Raw genomic sequence first — 9,738 nt, 5'->3', positions numbered from 1 at the left:
GTGCAAGTTTTAAAGTAAAATTGAATGTATAAACTAATAAGCTCGAAACACTAAAAACCATACTTACTTTTATTGAAAATGAATTTTAGTTCTGTATACGACTGGACTCATACCTCCGAAAGAGCGGGAACCATTTAGCTATTTGACTAGTAAAGAAAGAAAAAAAAATGCCGAAAATTCCGAATTGTGCCGAAGATGATGAACGATTTTAAAATTAAATAAAGATAGATGTCTATGGTCTGCTTCGTATTTCGAAGATATTTATTCTCACTATGTTTTAAAATAACTTGCCAAGTTAGTCAACAGAAGGCTCTTCTGTTGATGAATCATTTTAAAACAATTAAAACGGAAAAACTATTAAATATCTCTTGCTGCATATCAGACTATCTGCTGCACCGAGTTCTGTTAATTTTGTCCCCGGACTGCGATATACTGTTGTTGCAAGTAATTCTTATTTTGGAAACATTTGTTTTCTAGCTTTCGCAGTTAGCGGCACCGTTTGTTAAACTTTTTTAATAATTTTGACACTTGGAGAGAAGAAATTTTTCGGCCTCCTAAGCAGAACACTACTGTCAATCGTACATTTCGATTCCCCTTTCGTATTCGTTTTTCTCTTTTTAAATCGTCTCTCATTTTTTGGACACCGGGTAAAATAAATAGATTTAAACTGCTTTTCATACATAAGTCAAATTAGTCCATTTAAGCTGGAACAGTCGTTGATATTACCATGCGACAAAAATAACCCAATACTTGCCTTTCACACCTTGCCAGTTAACATCTAAAATGCCTTACTTTTTCTCAGGGTATAAAATCCAACCCCTTTGCTCGAAATGTCGCCAACATCAGGCTTTAGCTGAAGATGTTTTAAGCTGCTTAGGAGTTCTTCGAGAAGAAATTTACACTTCTCCTCTCCTTGTTTTCGACTTTTTATTCATCAACATATTAAAAGTCGAAAACAAGGAGGTTAGCTGAAGATATTTTATGCTGCTTAGGAGTTCTTCCAGAAGAAATTTACACTTCTCCCCTCCTTGTTTTCGACTTTTTATTCGTCAACGGATTTATGGATCTGGTCTGTCGCCGTCAGACCTTTGGAAATAAGTAACAACAACAGTCCACAAATTCCTTCAGGACTGTGATCTTTTCATCGTGATCGGGCGATGACATCACGTATGATTCTCATCACACGTGATGTTATCGCCCGATTCTCCCTTCACGACCATGGTATCATACATAAAACGATCTTTTCTGACTTCTAACGACCCAAGATCACACGGACGTGATCGCAATACGGTACTCTTGTATTACATTTTGTGCGTATACGTACTTTTTAGTACATGCAGTCCGTGGATAAATTATTAGACCCACTTTAAGGTCCTGGCGTTTTTTTTTGGGGGGGGGGGACTGAATTCGTCACCTAATTAAATTTTTTTCTTTATGCGTCGTACGCTAGCATCAGAAACCTTCAATCTTCGTGATATTTCGCGGCTTGAAAATATTTCAGCATTCACGAGAGCCTTTACTTACAGCTTCTTTACACGGTGAAGGATCGCCTTTTTTTTTTTTTTTTTACCTATTAGGAAAGTTTCCAATCAATTATTTAAACACTGCACGCAAAATAAACAAATAAGGGCGCTTTTTCATTACACGACACGATACCGACAAAATCGGACGACAAATGTGTGAACGACAATGTCGTTGCCGGATCGTTTAAGCAACTGTTTTTTCACTTGTCCGATATCGTTAGTCCGAGAAGTAGAAATTCTTGTTCATTCAATGTTTTGAGCTTGAGACCCAACAAGTGAGCAGTTGCTTGTGTTCTGATGTGATTTTTTTCTGCAAACTTTAAATATGCCGAATGATAATTGTCGTCTCAAACTTCTTACTTTATTTTAGAAGAAAAAAGCTAGCAGTGCAGAAACGTTTTTGGGTGCACGAAATGGTACTTACGTATTAACGCCACAGCAGCTACAGATTTGGCGGTTTTTAAGTGCCGCCAATCTACACTTAAAATTATGTCTGTAATCACTTAACATTACTTAAATTCTTTAAATGTTTTAAAGTATTAACGTTTTTTTCAAATCGAATTAAAATATTAGTTTCATTTAGAATAATCTTTTTAGATGATTTTTTAAATGAGTTTTATCAAATTTATCTTATGAAGCCGTTCTATCATGTTTCAAAAAAATGTTTCAGTTGAATCAGGGAACAGACTTTATATTATTCAATCAAGCAGAAACCAGTAGTTAGATCGAGTTCTGTTTGAAATACATAAGGGTCTTTATTTGCCTTTTTATCAAACCATTACTATTATAAAAAATACCATCCCTTCATTAAAGCATATAATGAATTTATAAAAATTTTCAATGAAACTTTTATGATTGTTTACGTCTTTCAACCTCATTATAATGTAAAAAATGCAACTTCATGAAATTAAAAATTTATAACCAGACATGAGAATAAATTATATAAAACTTTTATTTTCGAATTTTACATTTGACATGATCTAATAAAATATTAAAATTGATTAAAAGAATAAAATAATGATATCAAAAGAGGAGATAAAACAGGAAAGATACACAACAACTAATAGAATCGCCACGATTTGAGGAGAAATTTTCTTGCCTAACCGACATTTGATTCCGACAAACGTTATCGTCTTGTCGGATACGACATAATCGTTATCGTATCGGTGAGTGAAAAAGCGCTCCGATTTTACTTGACCCTATGTCGTTCGCCGACAATCGGATCCGTTTTGTCGTTATCGTGTCGTGTAATGAAAAAGCGCCCTAACTGTGTATTAATAACAAATAACTGTGTGTAAGTATTAAACTGTGAAACAAATAAACACAGCGCATTATGCCACAGAAACACGTCCGCAACTGAAGCATGTGAAAACGCGACTGAAACCGGTTTGCACTTGTTTACGTTCGTGTATCAGTTGGTTAACATTGTAATGCAATACGTTAAAAGTAAATACAAATAGGAAGTATATTCCTGAATGAAATCCCATTACACGTACATTTAAATATATAAGTATTGTTTATAAACTTGTGCAAAACGTGTAATTATTGAAAAACTACAGAGAGTCTAATAATTTGGCTAGGAACTGTATACTTTCGGAGTGGGTGGTACTGTACTGTAGAAGCGTACCGTACTCCCTTAATAATGTATTGTTTTACAGAGAAGTTAATGTGCACTTACCTACTAAGATGAAAGGGGTGGTAGGGCAGTGATGCCTTATTTCTGGATACCATTTTGTTGTGATATTTTCATAAGATCTGTTGTTATCCACACTAAAACACAGCAGGAAACAATCTGTCTGAAAAACAAACGGTCCATTATTTTTTATTATTAAACAATTATAAAATGATTTATTTATACGCATGGAATTTTTTTTTACCAACTATATATTTCTCACCAAGTCTTTAAAATTGATCAGCAGTTTGTTTAGTAACAACATGTGAAAGAAATTCACACAACAGGAAGTAGAAAAATGCAAAATTATAACCATAGTTTTACTAATTTTATTAATACTAAATATTTATCGGGAATACTAAAATACTTTTCGGTTTCTCTCATTACTGATTCAAAATTTCGAACGAATTTCCAAAGATTGGACTGAAAATTGGCGGTACTTTCAGCTTCAAGCAGAAAATTTTGTCATAAACGTAAAATTATTGCGAAATTTGCAGAGCTAAGTTTCAAATATTGATTATATGTATGTAACATTTGGTTGAAATAAATAGAATATGGCCACCATTTTGCGGAAATGCATGCATAAAAGTTTGCGGCAGTGGAGTCGTTTTTGCTCTGCGCATTTTAAAGTTCTAATGGTTCCAGAAAAGTAAACTTTTATTACATATTCCAGTTCATTTTGGTTATAGTAAATTCTACAACGCATGAAAGAAAACGACTGGCTTTATGATAGGAAGAAAACTTATCTGTGTCGTGGAGATATTAATATTGATCTGCATTTGACTACTAACTAGGTATTTGAGTCGTCATTTCACAGAAAAAGTTTCGCAATAAATGCAAATAATATAAACTAGTTGGCTGCGCCCCTTGCTCGCTAACGCTCACCAACCCCCGAAAATTGCTACGCAATCTTATATAGATTGCTTCGCAAACCAAGCTCGCTTCGCTCGCTGCTAACTTTACATTGCAAATACACAAAATTCTAAGAATTAAAAACAATCATTCAAATCCATGTAACAAAATTTAAAAAGAAAAATTACATCTTTTTAGTAAATACTAAGTCATTAAAACAAATTTGAATTCAAATAAATGACATGGAATTCGTTAAACCTATTAGAAATGTGCTATAGTATAAAATCTTAAAACGTAACAGCACGACTGAGACTCATGTTTCAATGAATAACTAATAACAATGATAAAACAAATATATTTGTGATATAAATCAAAAATCGTCCAATAAATTCGTAATATATAAATTCGTGAAAAAAAGCGCTTTCGACAAAATACTAAAATAGAGATCCATCGACAAAGACTACTCACTTCTGCCTAGCTTATTCCATTTTCCGTTTTTAAAAGCGCTATATGTTGAGCCACCTCAGCTAGATTCGGCATGTGACATTGCTAGCGGCAATCATTGGTCGATTCTCTAGCGTTGCCATTCGGGGAGTTGTAATGAGGCTTTTTTTTGTCGCCGCGTAAGAGAAATATATATATATAGATATTTATAACAATTGTCGAAAATCAAGAAAAAAAATGCACATCATAGATCGCAAATTAATATTTAAACGAAGAAAATACAAAATCGCATGAGTTTCAGATCTGGCGTGGAACACATTTCGTTAAAAAGTGTTAATAGAATATACATTAAAATATAGCTGATAAATTCATATAATCCATTCATTGCTTTACAAGAACTTTTACTTATTATAAATGAGCTACTTATATAACTTATTACTTATATTTTACTTATTATAAATTATAATGAGCTTTAGTTTTTATAATGTAAAAGATAAATGTGTAAGGCTTTTCTCTTCTTCTAGCAAGAATTTTCTGAAACCATATAATTTAGTCATTGTTTTCGGGTCATAATAAACAGAAAATAATATTTGGCGCCCTTTTAATTAGAAATTGAGCAAAAAATGCACGAGATGAATGTTCGATTTAAAAAAAAAAAAAAAATAGGCAACCGAGTAAGCAGACATTTTTTAAATCGCCAATTCTAATATTTAGTCGTTCGTGGCCGATATAGTGACAGCTAGTTTTTATACTTACACATTTATTAATGTCAATAATTGATTTAAATTAGAAAATTCTAATAAATAAAACTAACACCTGGATACGATAAGGGCCGTAATCTTTCGTAATCTTCCTGTCCGGCAGTGTCCACGAGAGCTAAACTGATCCGTATATTGTCTACTTCTATGTACCCCTCAATGTACTCCTCATCAAATCTGAAAAATTGATTAAATAAATAAATAAATAAAATGAAGAGAAAGAAAGATACTTAGGTATAAATCATTTGCCCACATTCACAAATTTTTTCAATTCAGCATTCTTATAATATCTGGCGTAGTTTACTACACCATTTGATTACATTATATTAAGTACGTATTAAAATTTGTGTTGGATGCAGTGTAGCCGAATACGTCTTTGGTGTCATTAAATTTTGTATGGATTAAACTAATCAACCATAAACTTCGATAGATAAGTCAATTGACAGATTCAATAACATTTTCGATCTTTGTTTCACGTCACAATTGTTTTGCTCTCAAATAAATAGCGCAGAAATAATGTAATAAAGTCACAATTAAAAAATATTAAAAGACGCAAGCTGCTTCAATTCTATAAACAAATGTTTTCTTCAGTATACCAAGATACAAAAAGTCCCGTGTCACTTTGTCGGAACTTTTAAAAAGCGAAAAACTGCCATCTTTTCGAACAATCTAGGTAGTAGTTTTCACCTGGCGTCATAAGTCTGCATTCAGTAATGTATCTTTTATCTACATTTTAAATAATTCTGTCGAAAAAAACTACTATAGAAAAGATTGAGCCGTGGTTGGTCAGGAAATGGATCATTCTCCTCCCATTGAGATAACCCAAGTTCGAATCCTAGCGGTGACAGGCTGATATGGATTCTGCTCTCGTCTGACATCGGTCACAGTGCTGACGTAAAATATCCTCAGTAATAGACAGATAATGAGGTGGAATTCTCTAATTGACAGGCTAACCAAGGGAATTTTTCGTGGTTTTTCTTTCCATGCAAGGCAATTGCTGGTCAGTTCCTTTGAAAAGTCCACCACGAAGGCTAAGAGTTGATCCCACGGTTAGCCAGACGGCAAGGGGACTGCATGATACGTCTACCTCTGAGGATATTTTACGGGGGGTGCAGCCTAGATGCGGAATTCATATCGAACAGCCATCACAGAGATTCGAACTCTATTCACCTCATTGAGAATCGATCGTTCTATCCCCTGAGCAACCGCGGTTCATCCAGTCTAAACTTTTATATCCGTCGTTAAACAGCAGATCCAATTTTGGGTTTACGACAAATAATGTACTACGAAGTCTCGTAACTTTGAACCAATCTAGAAGACAAGGAAGCTCCTGGATCAGTACCCCCAGAGGTATGATTTGTTATGGGAACATGGAGGACTTAGTGACTCGACAGATTTACGTGCATCAGTCACCATTTACTAGGACATGGGCCCAGTGCACTACCAACGAGGCTATCCCGGCCTATCCAGTCTAAATTGCACCAATCATATTCTCAATTTCACAATGCATATTTGTTATAAATTTTCGTTTTGATGAAAAAGTTACAGTGGGAAACACGATCGGGACAACGTTAGAAAATATTTTACCTTACAAATTCAAGTTTGCTACTAAAATACTTAAAGATAAACCATTTATTTATTTAAAGAAGTAAATAAAAATAAAATAAAAAGCTAATGAAGAAGAAAGAAGGAAGGAATGTATTCATTCTCCTGCGTAGGACCGTAATTGTTTGAACTATTTAAAATTAAAACCTTTAAGCAACGAAAACGGTTTAAACAGCTTAGACTAGCTTCATATTGCGAACCTTGCTCTATTCACACTCGATGATGAAATTGTATATTCCAAGTTGTTCTTGTTTTATTAGTCGGATAAAATCTTTAAAAAAATAGGAGTTATTATTACAAAGTGGTTCTAAGTTCTGAAAAATCTACACAGTTTGACCGATTCTCATTATTACTTTCATCACCGATTGGCAGATGTGTGTGTGTATTCGAAAACCAAAAAATCTTCGAATTAATTATTTAAAAACCTTGTATATTGCAGAAGTGTATAATTGTTTCAAATTCGTGACAATTTTATTCCCATTAATTTTCCAGGTGTAAATGCAACTAAAAAGTTGAGTCACTTGACTTCAATATTATATGTTTTACATGAACTAATATTTTGAAGAGCAACTTAAATTGCTTACAATAGGATAATCAATGAACTTACACAGTTGTTACGTATTCTTCTTCTGGAAAATATCCTGCGGCGTGAGATATGAGTAAACAAGTTTTACCAACAGTTCCGTCTCCCACTACAACCAATTTGATTGGTCTGTTGCCGAGCTCTTCCATAGCCAATAAGAACAAAATAAAAAATGACATTATCCAATGATCGCAAATCAATAGTTTTATAGCGCTTGCAAGAGAGGTCTATTTTTGTTCCAGGACATAAAATGAAAATGGCTAATGCAACGCATAAAATCTCCTAATTCTTTGAAATGACTGGCAATTTGATACGTTAATTAAAAAGAAACGAAAGAAAGTAGATATGTATGGTTTGCTGAGTTCGGTTTCAAAATTCAGAGTACTTATTCTTACCAGTTTCAAAATTAATTACAAAACTTGGTAAAATATGACACTGTTGATTTTATTTAATTTTATAACCGGCGATGAACAGTCGACAGAAAAGCCGTAATCAATGTTTAACTGCGAAGTCTCAAATTAATTCAATGATCATAAGCAGACAACGCCACTAAATTATTATTCCTGAATTTATCTGAAACCATGTGTTTATTTTGGATGTGTTAAAAACGTTATGCCATATTTTCCGAGAATTCGGCTTTCTTGAGGAGAATCCTAGATTCAACCACAAGTACTATGCACAAGTCATAAAATTACACTTCTGATTCAAAATATTAGAATACTTGAAAAATTCGACATGGAACTCTCTTTTTCGAACTAAAAAACGTCATGTCATATTTTCCGAGAATTCGGCATTCTTGAGGGGAATCCTAGATTCTACCACAAGTACTATGCACAAGTCACAAAATTACAGTTCTGATTCAAAATATTAGAATAGTTGAAAAATTCGACATGGAACTCTCTTTTTTTTATTTGTTTTTTACATACTTAAGTTAAATTACTGTTGAAAGAATCAAGTCTACGTATTTCACGGTATATTTAAACTTAAAAAAATTAAATGTAAAAATAAAATTTTATGTGGTCCGAATTTTTTTATTAAAAACACTAAAATTCAGTTATAAACGGATAAAAAAAATTACTTAATATTTTGCAGCTTTGATTACTGCATGTAAACGATCTTTCATAGATAAAAAAGTTTTTGGCTGTCTTTTTTGTTTACATTGGCCCAAGTGTGCTTAATGCTCAGCACCAGCTCAGCTTTGTTTCAATTTCCTGCAGTTTTTTCTCTACTATACCCCATAAATTTTCAAAATCTGGCGAATCTAGTTAAGATCTGTTGAATTGGCTGGCTACGGTAACACTGTAATTTTGCATCGGTACAGCCAGATTTTAGTTGATTTTGTTGTATGAAATGAAGCTAAATCTTGTTGGAAAATAAAATCATTCTCAGATATGTCTTTTGATGATGGAATCATGCAGTGCTCGAGAAAATCGTGATAAATATTTTCTCTCTCCAATGCCCACCTTTCATTCAGGTATGAGTAGGGGCAGATTTGTTGGTCACTTTTTCAGGGGCACCATATTAAGTGGACTGACGAGGAGCTCAGGACGTTTTTGATCGGTCAGCTTCCTGGATCACTATACAGTCCGGTTGGCACCTTGACATATATCTGAATTAAATTTTTTCCCTGGGAATGCATATTCTTTTGGGGCAATTAACGCTCATGCAACTCCATATCATCACACTAACTTCAAATTTTACAGAATATTTCTGGTGCTCTTTATTAAATGCTTCATCCTCCAAACTCGAATGCGCTGATTGCTTTAAGATACACAGAATATACTTTCGTCACTAAATATATTTTTTCAATTCTCCAAGTATCCTAACATTTTAGATTTGCAACATCTCATTTTTGCAAGTTTATGTTCAACAGTCTAAGTGTCAATGAAATTATTTTTTGTATTCAGCCTTTTGCAACAGCCTTCAATTTTCCATCATCTCTGGCCGAAGGTTTTTGTTTTCGGCCACCATTGCAACGATTATTTCTAAACTTTCCATTCATCCAATACTGTTGTAAGACTTCATTAACGCTTGATTGAGAATAACTCAAGTAGTCAGTGTATTGTTGATTATAAACGTGTCGATGTTAAGTCATTAACTCATAGTTTTATTGATTCTGGAATATCACGTAAGCACCCCATTTTAAAACAAATTTCAAGCATAAATAATTCAAAAAAAGTCTTTTTAAAATAATCATGTGCAATAAATATAAAATTCCTTTTTCTGTAAATAATAAAATAATTTTTTCTGTCTTCAATTCATTACAAATTATAGTGAAGTCAACATTACTTTCGTCATTCC

The 9,738-nt window shown here is 33.3% G+C and overlaps 2 protein-coding genes across 2 annotated transcripts in view; one reads left to right on the top strand and one right to left on the bottom strand.

Moving 5' to 3' along the window:
* LOC122272611 (ras-related protein ced-10-like) overlaps nucleotides 1-7,969 on the bottom strand; it is a 15,223-nt gene extending 7,254 nt beyond the window's left edge. The window contains exons 1-3 of the mRNA XM_043056475.2: nucleotides 7,462-7,969; nucleotides 5,306-5,426; nucleotides 3,202-3,319 (exon numbers count right to left, since the gene is read on the bottom strand). Of these exons, the coding sequence (XP_042912409.2) occupies nucleotides 3,202-3,319; nucleotides 5,306-5,426; nucleotides 7,462-7,616 (394 nt within the window). The 5' untranslated portion in view covers nucleotides 7,617-7,969. The remainder of the gene's footprint in view (nucleotides 1-3,201; nucleotides 3,320-5,305; nucleotides 5,427-7,461) is intronic.
* LOC107457287 (ras-related protein ced-10) overlaps nucleotides 1-9,738 on the top strand; it is a 149,467-nt gene that overhangs the window by 86,930 nt on the left and 52,799 nt on the right. The window lies entirely within an intron of this gene.

This window comes from Parasteatoda tepidariorum, chromosome 2, assembly GCF_043381705.1.
Source record: "Parasteatoda tepidariorum isolate YZ-2023 chromosome 2, CAS_Ptep_4.0, whole genome shotgun sequence".
NCBI lineage: Eukaryota > Metazoa > Arthropoda > Arachnida > Araneae > Theridiidae > Parasteatoda > Parasteatoda tepidariorum.
Note: the sequence above shows the minus strand (reverse complement) of the source record. Positions and strands in the feature narration are given on the sequence as shown.